The 18903-nt window shown below is 42.2% G+C and overlaps 1 protein-coding gene across 2 annotated transcripts; it reads left to right on the forward strand.

Annotated features, from left to right (window-relative positions):
* Positions 1–860: 860 nt before the first annotated feature.
* LOC123090776 (uncharacterized) lies at positions 861–7180 on the forward strand. 2 transcript variants are annotated; one of them, XM_044512115.1, is made up of 11 exons: positions 861–1064; positions 1478–1629; positions 2240–2361; positions 3266–3374; positions 3456–3495; positions 4165–4254; positions 4362–4461; positions 4560–4699; positions 5647–5749; positions 5932–6524; positions 6636–7180. In XM_044512115.1, the coding sequence occupies exons 2-11, from the start codon at positions 1488–1490 to the stop codon at positions 6904–6906; spliced, it is 1710 nt and encodes a 569-aa protein (XP_044368050.1). In that variant the 5' UTR covers positions 861–1064; positions 1478–1487; the 3' UTR covers positions 6907–7180. The 2 variants fall into 2 exon arrangements, with proteins under 2 accessions (XP_044368050.1, XP_044368051.1); XM_044512116.1 differs by having other exon boundaries at positions 905–1064; positions 5932–6491.
* Positions 7181–18903: the final 11723 nt, after the last annotated feature.

The following is an 18903-nucleotide window of genomic DNA, read 5'->3' on the forward strand; positions in this document are numbered from 1 at the left end:
GTTGGAATAGACCTAGCTGCAACGAATTACACCAATACGTGATGTTCTGTGCAACAAACCCATAAAGTAGATGTTTTGTGCAAAATCAACATCAATAATTAGTGGTTTGTGCAATTACCTCCCAGTTCGAGCCTCACTCCTATCCACTAATATTAAAGTTGGTGCTAGCTTCTCCTTCGACCAGCACATCTATCTCTATATCTATACTTGTATCTATTTCTAATTTTATATTTATATCTATCTCTACTTTTTATATACTTAAAAACTAGTAGTTCCTCGTCAACCGGTTCTCCACCTCCTACCACGTCCCTCCATCGATTTATTTCATCCAACCAGTTTTTTTGTCCCACCACAGCCTTTGTCCATACTTTCTTTGTATGTTAATCAATCACCTTAATTTACTTACCTTTTGAACCAATTTTATCTTAATGTACTTACCAAACTTCTGATTAAACTATAAGATAAATCACGGACAGGGTTCTACAAATATTTATTTACATAAAACATACTATTGGCTATTTATATCACATTGCAATGCACGAGCATTGTCCTAATATAGTGGAGTATATCATCATCATTATAGAAAGCCTGAAAGGGGCAAATCCAACTATCTTTTTTTGAACTATCAATTAATACCCAACCCCTTTTTTTTATCAGTAAAAGTATTCCATGTTAAGAGAAAACTGTCAATTGCTGGTTAAGTCACTCTTCATTCTTGATCTATCTTATGTATTCACAGATTGTCTTGCACCAATTCTGAAATAGGAATTTTCTAAACTTCAGGCTGAGAACTTCTTAATTCTTGATTGAAACTCTTGAAATACAGCGCACAGAAATCTGTCCCTTGTGGGCAGAAGAGGGAAAAGAACCCCTCATAACTCCTCGGTCGGCTGGGTGGGCCGCACGAGCACCGACGAGAGTCAACAACAACTATAAGCCGATCGAGGCCGAGCTTCCCTGCTCCTCTTGCCTTCTCCGTCTCCCTCCCTTCCGCCCCTCTCCCTCGTCGATCACCACCAGCTCGAGGTCCGGCTCTCCGTCCCGGGGACCGATCTCCGCACACGGTAAGCGTCCGTCCAGCAAGGCTCATATGGTTTCCTAATTTCGATCCAATCCATCTGGCATCTCCTCTGTTCCCACTCACGGGCTGCTCTGTTCTGCATCTGGAACACTGCTTCTTGCCTGGATTGGATTGGATATCCCGTTTTACTTGCTGGCGCTCCATGGGGCAAATTTCAGGAGCCGAGCTCCTTAATTTTTCCGTTTGAGTGGCCTTCGCTTTCTTTCCACCTCAGGAGCGCACGCCTTTGACGATTCTTTCCTTTCTTACTTGACGCCTTTAGGCCCTTCCTTTCTTTCTGTGGGGATCTTGGGCTCGTGCCGTGCGGATTCTATATTCGTTTGATCGGTTTGGTTTTGGAGGATTTTTGCGATTTTGGTTGTCAAAGCTCTCATCTTCGTTGTGTTGTCGGTCCAGGTAGGTGCCCATGGAGACGAGGAAGGGAATCCTGGAGCTGCGCGACCGTCTGGACAAGACGCTGGCGTGCTCTGATCTCGCCGACGAGGGCTCTTTGATATCTCTGGTCAAGAAGCAGATTTTGGAGTCGTCTCTGCCCGGCTCTGACCAAGGTTTGGGTCTGATTACTTTTTTCTCTGGTCCATCTTTGGTTAGCTAGTTCATTTGTACCCCACCACTAATAGTCATAACTGTAATTACTTTTCTCTCTACCTCCTATTATGCCATTAGAAACGTGTGAGTTTTTCCATTGCTAAATATTCCCGGGTAACATTAATGTGCCATATGTGTAATTAAATTGCTGGTTAAATTTAAGGATTAAATGCAAGATTTCAATAGTACTATCTCTATCATGGTTTATTAGCCCCTTGGTAGTTTTTTTCAAAGTTTCACCATATATTTAACTAACAAAATGTTAATGCCCGTCGTAAAAAATTATATCGTTGGATTGTATTTGAACATAGTTGCCGACGATATTATTTTTTGCTGTGTATAACTTATATTTTATTAGTTAAAATCGTGGTCACAATATGACTCTAAATACAAAGGGGGCTAATAAATTAGGACGGAGGTAGTAAAATCGGCACCTCTTATTTTTGTATTACTGAATTAAACTGCTTTGTGATTTGTATCTTCCCATCCGAATTTGCTTCTCATTGTAGATTCATTTCTATACCAGCCTACATGTGTGTGTGTTTTCATTTTGGGTTATGCCTTCTTTAGGCAACATCGATTTGATTGCTGAAGCACGAGCCAAAGAAGTCTCGAATTTTCTTGAAATGCTAGACACTTCAGGAAATGAACGGCCTTCAGATATTCGTGGGCCGCAACAGAAGGAGTGGAAGGTATACAAATTAACTAAAGTTAATATGCTTGTACAAAAATATTGTGAACATTATGTGATTAGAATGTGCAATAATAAATTTATGTTTTATTGTTTTGCATCATAGCGTAATCAGTTCATTGATTTCTTTCTTATTCTATATTTCAAGAGTGCAATAGTTTACCCTTTTTTTGTGAACATGAAGAATGCCACAAGGCCCAAGATACAAGGGTGGTGACAACCAAAACCCAAAACAGAAAAACAGAAACAAAAACAAAAGAAAAACAAAACAGGAACGCTTATTCTAGGCTACCAAAAAGGAGAGGGATAAGCGGACATGGAGTTTTGGTTCCCAGCTGGATGAATATTAAATTAAGAAAAAATAGCAATGAAATCTAAAAAGTTATGAAATTTTTTATGGCAAACATTGATGCATCTTTCACCTGTGTGCAATGTTTCGTGAAGAAAAAACATTTGTAATGCCCTGGAAAAAAAATTGATGCTACAAAAAGACTATTTGTGAAAACATTTTGGAACACAGATTTTTTTTTGCCCAGACCTCGACGAATGTTATTTCACCACGGAAGTTTACATGTACGGAGAGAAGTAAGCAACATTTGTTTATTTTAAAATAAAAATCAGATTTACAAAAAATATATTTTTGCTATTTTCTGGAGTTATGCTATTCGTAGAAGGAGCATTTAAGCTTGGGAGCAGAATGATGCTTTCAGGGATAAGCAGCACCCTTGTCAAAATACATACCACCAAGAGTGAAATGTTTTACCTTTGTTTGTAGTTTAGTATTGTGCTCCAAAGTTGGCTGTTCTTTTATCTTATTCCCTCGTTTAGAGAGTGGTTAATTGTTTTCTTTGGTCTCCGTGCAAGTTCTATGAATTGCTTGAATGATCGGTTATTCTATTTTGTAGGTGAAGCAGGATACAGACCAATTACGGGTCATGTACCGCGAAGGTCCAGATGGGACCCCATTTCATACTCTTCTTGCTGAAGGCTTTGCTGATGGTCCTATCGATGTTTGTAAGGAACTATAACCCCACATTAATGAGTAAATCACAATAACTTCAGATAGCCACTTAAGCTCGCTGTTTTTATTCATAGGTACATGTGTGTCATGGGAATCAGGTCTATACAGAAAATGGTGAGTGTAATTGTTTTGTAGAAAAATGAGATCAGTACATTGCTTTCTTTATTGAAGATAATAATTGTCTATCTTTACATTTAGCTTCGCATTCTTGGGAACTACACATGATGTTCTCAAATTTTTGTTTGACTTGTGTACCACTAAAATTCTTTATAGTATTGAACAAATAGATTGCCATTTCATGGGTTCTTAACTCAGCTTCTTAACTACTTCTGCGCGCTCTTCATTGTAGGCAAACTATTTATGCTACGTATTAGAATCCTGCTCCTTGATTCCTCCAGTCACATTTGGTGCCTAATTCACAAGTCTGCCACCCGTGCCGGTTTTACTTCCAGTAGCCACATATCTTGCAAATACCCACTTTACTAATGCTGTACAGGTGCATCTAAACACCATGCAGTGATTTGACAAGACATCATAAAATTGTTTTTCACCCAGTATATAATGATTGGATTACACCATTTTCAAGAGAATAAATATTGGATTAGCCCACTACGTACAGATAAAGTTTTTAAAGAGTGTTGATTCATACGTGATGCTCCATGTTTCACAAAGTAAACATGTTGCCCGTGGTGTACTTGAACATTGAAGTCAACCTCGGCCAAAGAAAACAACAACTTAGTCAAATGAATTCCCTCATGAACTTATGAGATTGTTTTTCTCTAGGTTTCCGCAGTACAATCTGCCAACATTTAAAATTGCTCAGTCAGGCTGCTTGAAGAAGATTCGGATTGGCGAAGAAATTTCTTTAATCAGGTTGGTTGAAGACTAAATTTATCTAAAGAGTCCTTTCTTACATTTTCATTTGACCTCCCTTTTATAGCTGTTGTAGCTAATTTTTTTATTCACTATTTGGAAGAAAGGGTGAAGGTCCCCTGGCCAGTTTCAGAGAGAGAAGCTCTTCTACACTACTTTCAGTTTGAGTATCTTAAAGAAGACCTTGTCATTGTGATCATGAAAACTGTGCGTAGGTTGATTTTTATTTTTGTGAACCTCTTCCTACAGCCTTGATAGTCTGTGTCCTAGTTTGTTTATTTACTGCTTATTGACTTGTTTTGCAGATATCCAATTTGGATAATTTCAGTATGCAGACACATGGATTTACTATAGATGGAATCCCTGAAGCTGGTGACACGATTCGGATGGATGTAGTTGGAGGCTTTGTCTTACAGAGGATTACCAAGGAAAGAAGTTTTTTCAGGTGAAGTCTGATTTTGCATTTCGACAACTGATAACTCATAACTGAGATAGAGCACCATATGTCATCTGAGACCACTTCCTAGGCCTTCGAAATTGTGCACACTATCTTTTCACAAAACCAATCAATATGGCAACCCTTTCAGACGAGTATTGTTGTGGATGATCTTTGTCACAGAAAGCAGGGGAATTCATTGAAGTGAAAAAAAAACTTGGGTGGGAGGGGGGAGGGGGTTCTGTTGTTAGTTAGGCCTGTAGGCCTTTTTGTAGCCTGCTTGGTCTTGGTTTTGTACTTGCGGGTTCACTAATACACAAAATTCACACATTTTTATGTGTGCTCGAAAAATAAATAAATACAAGCTCATGAACAGTCTGCAAGATGGGCATGAGGTAACAATCGAGGCTATCCTCTTACATATTGCCATGGCCTAACTAGGATATGAACATTTACCGAGCCTGCTGCCTACTCCTATCACCCATGGGCATGAGATAACAACCATGGACATATTGTTATATATTGCAACCCCCACTTTACTGAGCCTACCACCGACTCTCGCTCGTACCATCACACACCAGGGCTAGACTGGAGATAAGGATTAAGCTCCACCCTTTAGGGCTCATTCGGTTACAGGATTTCCAAATCAAAGGAATAGGAGAAGTATAGGATTGTGATGCCCTCTCTCCACTTCAATCCTTAGGAATTTTCCATGAGGTTTCATCTAATGCTAAGAATCCTTAGAAATTAGGCCAATATGTACACAATCATATGGAATTAGTAGGCATACATAGGTAAAAAACCTGAGGATCAAAATCCTATGGAAATCCTCCAAAAATCCTGCAAACCGAATGGGTCTGTCTACTCTTTTATTCTAATCACATACTTCTATACCAGTATTTATCAAATTTACTTCATGTACCTGTACTTCACTTTTAACCGAATCACTCATTCAGGGCAGTAGCTAATATGGACATTAAGCTAGACTTTGTTCCCCCATGGCTGATCAACTTTATGTCAAGACAGCTAATCGGCAGTGGGCATAAGCTATACCAGAAGGTTAGTAGCTTAACCTAGTCTACATCAGTATATATGATATTAGTGATGAACAAAAGTTGACATATTTCAAGTCACAACATGGATTTCTTCCCAGAAATATCATGTGATACTTTAATGTCGAATAACGATGTCCGGGAGAGAAATATGCTCTGTTAATTAATTGTGTATGGGCTTATCTGCAGGCTGTTAGTACTGTGGCCGCTTGTGATGAAGACTACAAGCAAGCTTTACGAGCACCGCTCTATGCAAGAATACGCGAGTACCAGCATTCTCCTGACAAGGCGAAGGTGACTTCAGTTGAGGAAAGCGCTAATGAAGTGCTCCCTGAGAATCCCACTGTAGATAATCCTCTGGCAGTCACTAACCTCACACCATGCAGTGAGATTATCGAAGAGGAGAGTGAACAGAACACATCTTTTAAGGTGGATAATCTTGCAACCCGCTTTTCTAACCAACCAGCCGGGCAAGTGCAGCAAGTTGAAAATAAGTCTTTCACTAGTCCTGACAGAACAGTGAAGCAAGCACAGCAAGTCGAAATTAAACAGTTGATTAGTCCTGAGGTGCAGAAGGCTTTGGGCATACTGGACACTGCCATTGCAGTTCTTCAAGGCAACAGATCTGCAAACATCAGTGCCCTCAGAAAGCTCCTTAGTTATGATGCAATGTCGGAAGAAGGCAGAGCCATCAGTACAAAAAATTCGCATGCCCTCGATGTTCTCGATACAGACAATCTCCCAAATGGGTATCCTCTTGCCACAGCACCTCATGATTCGAGGTCCACATTAAGAGATATGAACTCATTGTTTTTTTAAAATTTGTGTTTCAGTTGATGGTCAAGAAGGCATTACCTTACATTACAATTTAACTTGTGTCTTCTTTCATGCAGAGAGAACCGCCAAACTTATTTCTTGCCCGATAAGGAGGTGCGCGACAGGGAGGAAGGCGCTATCGGAAGTGACTCTCCTAAAAACATGACCGCTTCTACCATAACGACGACAAAATCCATGACATTAAGGAGCACAATAAAGGTGCATGAAGAAGAGACCCTGAAGAGCGATGGCCTCTATCAGAACGGTTTCCACAGTGCCAAAGAGCCCAAGAGACCAAAGAAGACCAAAAGGTGGCTTTGCTGCTTAACGCCTAGCACCATAGGATGACGAGAACCCATTGTAGGGGCTCTCATGGTTAACGCTTGATTTTTGGTTGTACATCAGAAAATAGACGAGCTACACACGATGGAACATGGGGATCAGATGGCAATTCCGGAGGCAGCTTGTGAGATAGTTACAAAGATTAGATTATGTCTGGTAAATGTATAGAAGTTATGTTGTTGTAACATCATGTCAAACATTATTAGAGCATCTCCAACAAATAATGTAAAATTTGGTGCTCAAAAACGTTTTTAGGGCATGAGATAGAAGGTTTTGGTCACCGCAGCAGTTGTCACTTTAACAAGAGGATTTGCTCAAAAAAATTGACTTCTTCTCTTTTACTCCACAATTGCATCATATTGAAACAAAATATGATATGATAATTATGACTTTGCGAGACCACAACACTCATAATCAAACAACATATCAAATTCAAGTTCAAATCCACTAGTACCTTGTGCATCACAACCACAAACACAAGTGCATATATGAATAAATATCCCTCTCAAATAGCATTGCCTCTTGCTTCCTCTTCATCATTTGCTTCCACTCAATTGCTTACTTCCTCTCCATTGCCATCAGTGCCATCACTGTTTTCATTTTCATCCATTGCACCGTTCATACCATCACCCGTGGCTCCCATGGCACCACCCATATGCTTTTCATGTCGCTAGATACCCATGGCACCACGCATGCCTCCCATACCGCCTACGGCACCACCCAGTCCTCCCATGCCACCTCCAGTGCCACCCATAAATCCTCCCATGTCAAACTCTTCCATCATGAAGCCTCCCATAGACCTTGCCACCAACACTTGATCGCGGCACTCTCAAAGTATGCTTTTGCCTTCTCATCAAGACCACTTATGTCCATTGTCATGAGCTTTTGCCCTTGTTCAATCCCCTTGATTCTTTCTTCCATGGCCACCTTCCTCTCCTCAACCCCTGCCTTCTTCTCCTCGGTTGCCGCCCTCCTCTCCTTGGTCATCGTTCTCCTTTCCTCGGCCTCCCTCCTCTCCACTATTTCTTTAGATTTTGTGTTCTTCCTTTCTTCGACCATCTCTTTTCTTATAGTCATGATGGTGTCCAACGATTCTTCCACATCATTTTGTCCTCCCTTCTTCGACTTGTCTTTTCCATTCTTTCTTCCATCTAGCCTTTTTTTAGGAGCAACCGAGTTGGGAGTGGGGCATCTTCTTCCATCCTCGGCACTTGATGCATCATCATCAACAACAACAACAATTTGTGTTGCATCTCCAACCGAGCTCTTGGAGTTCTTCCTAGGAGCTTCATATGACTAGTGGTTCTTCCACTTCTCATTTTCAAGCTTCATACAATAATGATGCAAAGTGAATGATTTGTCTTTCTTCTTTGAGTCTTGCCTTCCTCATCCCTTCTACAATTCTTGAGCAATGCTGGCCTACATACCAAAATTGAGAAAATAAGTTAGCTACCAATACATACAAGAGATGGATAAAGTAGCTGGTGAATTTGGACAAAAGAATCACCTTCTCATGGTATTTTGTACCACTTGGGTTCATACATTGAAGTTCTATCAAGAAAGTCTGACCACTTTTGACACTCCGGCGTATAGTTGACCATTGATGATCGGAGTGAAGCATGCGAACGATGGATGCCACTAGTGTTACGTGCATCGACGTACTCATAGATACACTTCCATTAAATGGTTATTGATTGCTCAACATCGATGACTGGATCAAGACTAATTTTTTCCATGCTACACATAGCAACCTGTCTTTGGCGGTAGTGTGGTTTGCACTTCTTCCATTTGGATTTATATCAAGAAAATCCTCCTCTTCCATGTCAAGAAGGGGCTCATCTTGTGTTTCATATTCTTGAGAGGGGATTTCTTGGGGGACAAAATCTTTAGATTTAGCATTTGCTAATTGCAAAAAAGTTTGATCATCCATGCTACATGCACCAAATTTGAAGAACACATGCACACATCACATCTCAATTGCATACAAAATGTGGAATGCCATGTTTTATTTTGAAAAACCAGAGAAAGCAAAAAAAATTAGGTCATTTAGCCGAGCATGTTGGGGACGCCAATGGTTGAGACCACGGGTGACATTGGCTCATCCACGTGCGGCAGCGGAAGGGAAGGGGAAGAGATCCTTGGCTGTTCCGAAGGAGCCACCTCCACTGTGGAAGAGCTCAGTGGCGTCGAGACTGCTTTCTTCCTCTTTGCATGGGCAACAACCACGATGGACGGATCCCACAGTGGCCTTTCCCAACGTCGACGGCTCATGGCTTCAGGGAGGATTGGCTACGGCGATGTGGACCAATGCATCCCCACCGACCACGGTGGCGGATCATGGCAGTAGACATCTGCGGGCTTTGGCCTGGTGACAACGACAACATGAACTGTTGGAGGGGCAGTTGTAGGCTTGGCAGGAGCAACGGTGAGGGTAGATGCATCGACAATCGCATTGGAGGTGCCTTCCATGGTGGATCGATGGCCAGTGGTGGTCGCGGGTCGAGCAGCGAGAACTTTCAGCGTGGCGGTTGGCGTTCACGGGACTATTTTGGGTCTTTGCAGCAGCCAGTAGAGGTGATGCATATTTGAAGCACTTGGGGCTAAAATCTAGGGGTTGCTGCAAAATAAAGTTGGGCACCTAATGAAGGAAATATTCCTTAGAGTCAATAATAAAGTTGTTATTTTATATTTCCTTAATTCATGATAAAGGTTTATTATTCATGCTAGAATTGTATTGATCGGAAACCATAATACATGTGTGAATACATAAACAAACACCGTGTCCCTAGTAAGCCTCTACTAGACTAGCTCGTTGATCAAAGATGGTTAAGGTTTCCTGACCATGGACATGAGTTGTCATTTGATAACGAGATCACATCATTAGGAGAATGATGTGATGGACAAGACCCATCTGTTAGCTTAGCATAATGATCATTTATTGCTATTGTTTTCTTCATGTCAAATACATATTCCTTCGACTATGAGATTATGCAACTCCCGGATACCGGAGGAATGCCTTGTGTGCTATCAAACGTCACAACGTAACTGGGTGATATAAAGATGCTCTACAGGTGTCTCCGAAGGTGTTTGTTGATTTGTCATAGATTGAGATTAGGATTTGTCACTCTGAGTATCAGAGAGGTATCTTTGGGCCCTCTTGGTAATACACATCATAAGCTTGCAAGCAAATGACTAAGGAGTTAGTCACGAGGTGATGTATTATGGAACGAGTAAAGAGACTTGTCGGTAACGAGATTGAACTAGGTATGAAGATACCAATGATCTAATCTCGGGCAAGTAACATACTGATGGACAAAGGGAATTACGTATGTTGTCATAACGGTTCGACCGATAAAGATCTTCGTAGAATATGTAGGAGCCAATATGGGCATCCAGATTCCACTATTGGTTATTGACCGGAGAGGTGTCTCGGTCATGTCTACATAGTTCTCGAACCCGTAGGGTCCGCACGCTTAATGTTTTATGACGATATAATATTATATGAGTTATGTGATTAGGTTACCGAATGTTGTTCGGAGTCCCGAATGAGATCATGGACATGACGAGGAGTCTCAAAATGGTCGAGAGGTAAAGATTGATATATATGACGATGGTATTCGGACAACAGAAGTGTTTCAGGATGCACCGGGTAGCCATTGGGTCACCAGAAGGGGTTTAGAACACCCCTGGTAAGTGTATGGGCCTAATAGGCCAAAGGGGGGGAGGACAGATCAACCCCTGGTGCGCCCCTTCCTTAGACAGCTGGCCCTAGGGGAAGGAAAGGGGAGGGGAGGCCCCTCCTTCCTTTCTCTCCTCAAGTGGGAAATGAAAGAGGGGGGGGGCACCCTTCCCCGCCTTTCCCCCGCACTCATACAAGGCAGGGGGAGGGCGCGGCTTGGGAGAGACCCCAAGTAGGATTCCTCCTACTTGGGCGCCCCCTTTGGCTGCTCCTCCCTCCCAACCACCTATATATACATATGTGGGCGGGATTTTCCTAGCACACAACAGATCAATTGTTATCCGTGTGCGGCGCCCCCTCCACCGTTTACACCCCCGATCATATTTTTCGTAGTGCTTAGGCAAAGTCCCGTGGAGATCACTTTGTTGGGGAACGCAGTAATTTCAAAAAAAATTCCTACGATCACGCAAGATCTATCTAGGTGATGCATAGCAACGAGGGGAGAGTGTGTCCACGTACCCTCGTAGACCGAAAGCGGAAGCATTATGTAACGTGGTTGATGTAGTCGAACGTCTTCGTGATCCAACTGATCAAGTACCGAATGCACGACACCTCCGTAATCTGCACACGTTCAGCTCGGTGACGTCCCTCAAACTCTAGATCCAGCTAAGGTCGAGGGAAAGTTCCGTTAGCACGACGGCGTGGTGATGGTGATGATGAAGTTACCGGTGCAACGCTTCGCCTAAGCACTACGATGATATGACCGAGGTGGAAATCTATGGAGGGGGCACCGCACACGGCTAAAAGATCAACTTGATCAACTTGTGTGCCCTAGGGTGCCCCCTTGCCCCGGTATATAAAGGAGGGAGGAGGAGGCGGCCGTCCATGGGAGAGGCGTGCCAAGGGGGGGGGGAGTCCTACTTGGACTCCCGGTCCAAGTAGGATTCGTCCTCCACCTTTCCTGTTTTTTCCCAGAGCAAAAGGAAGGGGGAGAGAAGGAGAAGGAAGTTGGGGCCATGCCCTCCACCCCTTGTCCAATTCGGTTTGGGCAGGGGGGAGGCGTGCGCCACCTTGTGGCCCTTCTTCCCTCTCTCCACTAAAGCCCACTAAGGCCCATTAATTTTCCAGGGGGGGAGGGGTCCGGTAACCTCCCGGTACTCCGGAAAATACCCGAATCACTCTGGAACCATTCCGATGTCCAAATATAACCTTCCAATATATCAATCTTTATGTCTCGACCATTTCAAGACTCCTCGTCATGTCCGTGATCTCATCCGGGACTCCGAACAAACTTCGGTCATCAAATCACATAACTCATAATATTAATCGTCATCGAACATTAAGCGTGCGGACCCTACGGGTTTGAGAACTATGTAGACATGACCGAGACACATCTACGGTCAATAACCAATAGCGGAACCTGGATGCTCATATTGGTTCCTACATATTCTATGAAGATTTTTATCGGTCAAACCACATAACAACATATGTTGTTCCCTTTGTCATCGGTATGTTACTTGCCTGAGATTCGATCGTCGGTATCATCATAACTAGTTCAATCTCGTTACCGGAAAGTCTCTTTACTCATTCCGTAATACTTCTTCCCGTAACTAACTCATTAGTCACAGTGCTTGCAAGGCTTATAGTGATGAGTATTACCGAGAGGGCCCAGAGATACCTCTCCGAAACACGGAGTGACAAATCCTAATCTTGATCTATGCCAACCCAACAAACACCTTCGGAGACACCTGTAGAGCACCTTTATAATCACCCTTTTACATTGTGCCGTTTGGTAGCACACAAAGTGTTCCTCCGGTATTCGGGAGTTGCATAATCTCATAGTCTAAGGAACTTGTATAAGTCATGAAGAAAGCAGTAGCAATGAAACTGTAACGATCACAATCCTAAGCTAATGGATGGGTCATGTCCATCACATCATTCTCCTAATGATGTGATCCCATTCATCAAATGACAACACATGTCAATGGTTAGGAAACATAACCATCTTTAATTAATGAGCTAGTCAAGCAGAGGCATACTAGGGACAATATGTTTTGTCTATGTATTCACACATGTACTAAGTTTCCGGTTAATACAATTCTAGCATGAATAATAAACATTTATCATGATATAAGGAAATAAATAATAACTTTTTTATTGCCTCTAGGGCATATATCCTTCAGTCTCCCACTTGCACTAGAGTCAATAATCTAGTTCACATCGCCATGTGATTTAACATCAATAGTTCACATCTGTATGTGATTAACACCCATAGTTCACATCGCCATGTGATCAACACCCAAAGGGCTTACTAGAGTCAATAATCTATTTCACATCGCTATGTGATTAACACCCAAAGAGTATTAATATGTGATCATGTTTTGCTCGTGAGAGAAGTTTAGTCAATGGGTCTGACACATTCAGAACCATATGTATTTTGCAAATATTCTATGTCTACAATGCTCTGCATGGAGCTACTCTAGTTAATTGCTCCCACTTTCAATATGTATCCAGATTCAGACTTAGAGTCATCTGGATCGGTGTAAAAAGCTTGCATCAACATAACTCTTTACGACGAACTCTTTATCACCCCCATAACCGAGAAACATTTCCTTAGTCTTCACTAAGGATAATTTTGACCACTATCTAGTGATCTACTTGCCAAACTCATGGTAAGGTACACAATAGGTCTGGTACACAACACATCATACTTTATAGAACCTATGGTTGAAGTATAGGGAATGACTTTCATTCTTTTTCTATCTTCTGCCGTGGTCGGGCTTTGAGTCTTACTCAACTTTACACCTTGTAATACAGACAAGAACTCATTCTTTGACTGATCCATTTTGAACTCTTTCAAAAACTTGTCAAAGTATATACTCATTGAAAAATCTTATCAAGTGTCTTGATCTATCTTTATAGATCTTGATGCCCAATATGTAAGCAGCTTCACCGAGGTCTTTCTTTGAAAAAAATATTATTCAAGTATCCCTTTATGCTATCCAGAAATTCTATATCATTTCCGATCAACAATATGTCATCCACATATAATATTAGAAATGCCACAGAGCTCCCACTCACTTTCTTGTAAATATAGGCTTCTCCAGAAGTCTGTATAAAACCATATGCTTTGATCACACTATCAAAGCGTTTATTCCAACTCCGAGAGGCTTGCACCAGTCCATAAATGGATCGTTGTAGCTTGCACACTTTGTTAGCACCCTTTGGATCGACAAAACCTTCTGGTTGCATTATATACAACTTTTCTTCCAGAAATCCATTTAGGAATGCAGTTTTGACATCCATCTGCCAAATTTCATAATCATAAAATGCAGCAATTGCTAACATGATTCGGGCAAACTTTAAGCATCGCTACGGGTGAGAAAGTCCCATCGTAGTCAACTCCTTGAACTTGTCAAAAACCTTTCGCAACAAGTCGAGATTTGTAGATAGTAACACTACTATCATCGTCCGTCTTCCTCTTGAAGATTCATTTATTTTCTATGTCCTGCCGATCATCGGGTAAATCCACCAAAGTCCACACTTTGTTCTCATACATGGATCCCATCTCAGATTTCATGGCCTCTAGCCATTTCGTGGAATCTGGGCTCATCATCGCTTCCTCATAGTTCGTAGGTTCATCATGGTCTAGTAACATGACTTCCAGAATAGGATTACTGTATCACTCTGGTGCAGATCGTACTCTGGTTGACCTACGAAGTTCAGCAGTAACTTGATATGAAGTTTCATGATCATCATCATTAATTTCCTCACTAATTGGTGTAGGAATTACTGGAACTGATTTCTGTGATGAACTACTTTCCAATAAGGGAGAAGGTACAACTACCTCATCAAGTTCTACTTTCCTCCCACTCACTTCTTTCGAGAGAAATTCCTTCTCTAGAAAGGATCCATTCTTAGCAACAAAGATTTTGCCTTCGGATCTGTGATAGAAGGTGTACCCAACGGTTTCCTTTGGGTATCCTATGAAGACGCACTTCTCCAATTTGGGTTCGAGCTTGTCAGGTTGAAGCTTTTTCACATAAGCATCGCAGCCCCAAACTTTAAGAAATGACAACTTTGGTTTCTTGCCAAACCACAGTTCATAAGGCATCGTCTCAACGGATTTTGATGGTGCCCTATTTCAAGTGAATGCAGCCATCTCTAAAGCATAACCCCAAAATGATAGCGGTAAATCAGTAAGAGACATCATAGATCACACCATATCCAATAAAGTACGGTTACGACGTTTGGACACACTATTTCGCTGTGGTGGTCCAGGTGGCGTTAATTGTGAAACTATCCCATGTTGTTTCAAATGAAGACCAAACTCCTAACTCAAATATTCTCCTCCACGATCAGATGTAGAAACTTTATTTTCTTGTTACGATGATTTTCCACTTCACTCTAAAATTCTTTGAACTTTTCAAATGTTTCAGACTTATGCTTCATTAAGTAGATATAACCATATCTGCTCAAATCATCTGTGAAGGTACAAAAATAATGATATCCACCACGAGCCTCAACACTCATTGGACCGCATACATCAGTATGTATTATTTCCAATAAGTCAGTAGCTCGTTCCATTGTTTTGGAAAACGGAGTTTTAGTCATCTTGCCCATAAGGCACAGTTCGCAAGCACCAAGTGATTCATAATCAGTGATTCCAAAAGTCCATCAGTATGGAGTTTCTTCATGCGCTTTACACCGATATGACCCAAACGGCAATGCCACAAATAAGTTGCAGTAGCATTATTGAACTTATATATTTTGGCTTCAATACTATAAATATGTGTATCACTACTATCGAGATTCAATAAAAATAGACCACTCATCAAGGGTGCATGACCATAAAAGTTATTACTCATATAAATAGAACAACCATTATTCTCTAATTTAAATGAATAACTGCCTCGAATTAAACAAGATCTAGATATAATGTTCATGCTCAACATTGCCACCAAATAACAATTATTCAGGTCTAAAACTAATCCCGAAGGTAGATGTAGAGGTAGCATGCCGACCGCGATCACATCGACTTTGGAACCATTTCCCACGCACATCTTCACCTTGTCCTTAGCCAATCTTCGCTTAATCCGTAGCCCCTATTTTGAGTTGCAAATATGAGCAACAGAACCAGTATCAAATACCCAGGCGCTACTGCGAGCATTAGTTAAGTACACATCAATAATATGTATATCAAATATACCTTTCACTTTGCCATCCTTCTTATCCACCAAATAGTTGGGGCAGTTCCGCTTCCAGTGACCAGTCCCTTTGCAGTAGAAGCACTCAGTTTCATGCTTAGGTCCAGGCTTGGGTTTCTTCTCTTGAGCAGCAACCTTTTTGTCGTTCTTCTTGAAGTTCCCCTTCTTCCCTTTGCCCTTTTTCTTCAAACTAGTTGTCTTGTTGACCATCAACACTTGATGCTCCTTTTTGATTTCTAGCTCCGTAACCTTTAGCATTGCGAAGAACTGGGGAATAGTCTTGTTCATCCCTTGCATATTATAATTCATCATGAAGCCTTTATAGCTTGGTGGCAGTGATTGAAGAACTCTGTCAATGACACAATCAACTGGAAGATCAACTCCCAGCTGAGTCAAGTGGTTATGGTACCCAGACATTCTGGGTATGTGTTCACTGGCAGAACTATTCTCCTCCATTTTGCAGCTGTAGAACTTGTTGGAGACTTCATATCTCTCAACTCGGGCATTTGCTTGAAATATTAACTTCAACTCCTGGAACATCTCATATGCTCCATGACGTTCAAAACGTCTTTGAAGTCTCGATTCTAAGCCGTAAAGCATGGCACACTGAAGTATCGAGTAGTCATCAGCTTTGCTCTGCCAGACGTTCTTAATGTCATTAGTAGCATCTGTAGCAGGCCTGGCACCTAGCGGTGCTTCCAGGACGTAATTCTTCTATGCAACAATGAGGATAATCCTCAAGTTACGGACCCAGTCCGTGTAGTTGTTGCCATCATCTTTCAACTTAGCTTTCTCTAGGAACGCATTAAAATTCAAAGGAACGGTAGTACGTGCCTTTGATCTACAACAACATATACATGCAAAATACTATCAGGTACTAAGTTCATGATAAATTAAAGTTCAATTAATCATATTACTTAAGAACTCCCACTTAGATAGACATCCCTCTAATCATCTAAGTGATCACATGATCCAAATCAACTAAACCATGTCCGATCATCACGTGACATGGAGTAGTTTTCAATGGTGAACATCACTATGTTGATCATATCTACTATATGATTCACGCTCGACCTTTCGGTCTCAGTGTTCCGAGGTCATATCAGCATATGCTAGGCTCGTCAAGTTTAACCCAAGTATTCCGCGTGTGCAAAACTGGCTTGCACCCATTGTATGTGAATGTAGAGCTTATCACACCCGATCATCACGTGATGTCTCGGCACGACGAACTGTAGCAACGGTGCATACTCAGGGAGAACACTTGTACCTTGAAATTTAGTAAGGGATCATCTTATAAGGCTACCAACGTTCTAAGAAAAATAAGATGCATAAAAGATACACATCACATGCATTCAAAAATATGTGACATGATATGGTCATCATCATCTTGTGCTCCTGATCTCCATCACCGAAGCATCGTCATGATATCCATCGTCACCGGCGCGACACCTTGATCTCCATCGTAGCATCGTTGTCGTCTCGCCAACTATTATTACTACGACTATCGCTACCGCTTAGTGATAAAGTAAAACAATTACATGGCGATTGCATTGCATACAATAAAGCGACAACCATATGGCTCCTGCCAATTACCGATAACTTTGTTACAAAATATGATCATCTCATACTTATATCACGTCATGCCTTGACCATATCACATCACAACAAGCCCTGCAAAAACAAGTTAGACGTCCTCTACTTTGTTGTTGCAAGTTTTACGTGGCTACTACGGGCTTCTATCAAGAACCGTTCTTACCTATGCATCAAAACCACAATGATTTTTCGTCAAGTGTGCTGTTTCAACCTTCAACAAGGACCGGGCATAGCCATACTCGATTCAACTAAAGTTGGAGAAACTGACACTCACCAGCCACCTATGTGCGAAGCACGTCGGTAGACCAGTCTCACGTAAGCGTACGCGTAATGTCGGTCTGAGCCGCTTCATCCAACAATACCGCCGAATCAAAGTATGACATGCTGGTAAGCAGTATGACTATTATCGCCCACAACTCTTTGTGTTCTACTCGTGCATATAACATCTACGCCTAGACCTGGCTCGGATGCCACTGTTGGGGAACGCAGTAATTTAAAAAAAATCCTATGATCATGAAAGATCTATCTAGGTGATGCATAGCAACAGGGGGAGAGTGTGTCCACATACCCTCATAGACCGAAAGCGGAAGCGTTATGTAACACGGTTGATGTAGTTGAACATCTTCGCGATCCAACCGATCAAGTACCGAACGCACGGCACCTCCGTGATCCGCACACGTTCAGCTCGTTGACGTCCCTCGAACTCTAGATCCAGCTGAGGCCAAGGGAGAGTTCCGTCAGCACGACGGCGTGGTGATGGTGATGATGAAGTTACCGGCGCAGGGCTTCGCCTAAGCACTACGACGATATGACCAAGGTGGAAATCTGTGGATGGGGCACCGCACACGGCTAAAAGATCAACTTGATCAACTTGTGTGTCCTAGGGTGCCCCCTTGCCCCCATATATAAAGGAGGGAGGAGGAGGAGGCCGGCCATGGGAGAGGCGCGCCAAGGGGGGGGGGGAGTCCTACTTGGACTCCCGGTCCAAGTAGGATTCGGCCCCCACCTTTCCTGTTTTTTTCTCGGAGCAAAAGGAAGGAGGAGAGAAGGAGAAGGAAGGAGGGGCCATGCCCTCCACCCCTTGTCCAATTCGGTTTGGGCAGGGGGGAGGCACGCTCCACCTTGTGGCCCTTCTTCCCTCTCTCCACTAAAGCCCACTAAGGCCCATTAACTTCCAGGGGGGGGGGGGAGGGTTCCGGTAACCTCCCGGTACTCCGGAAAATACCCGAATCACTCTGGAACCATTCCGATGTCCGAATATAACCTTCCAATATATCAATCTTTATGTCTCGACCATTTTGAGACTCCTCGTCATGTCCGTGATCTCATACGGGACTCCGAATAAACTTCGGTCATCAAATCACATAACTCATAATATTAATCGTCATCGAACGTTAAGCGTGCGGACCCTATGGGTTTGAGAACTATGTAGACATGACCGAGACACGTCTCCGATCAACAACCAATAATGAAACCTAGATGCTCATATTGGTTCCTACATATTCTACAAAGATCTTTATCGGT

Source organism: Triticum aestivum, chromosome 4B (assembly GCF_018294505.1).
Source record: "Triticum aestivum cultivar Chinese Spring chromosome 4B, IWGSC CS RefSeq v2.1, whole genome shotgun sequence".
NCBI lineage: Eukaryota > Viridiplantae > Streptophyta > Magnoliopsida > Poales > Poaceae > Triticum > Triticum aestivum.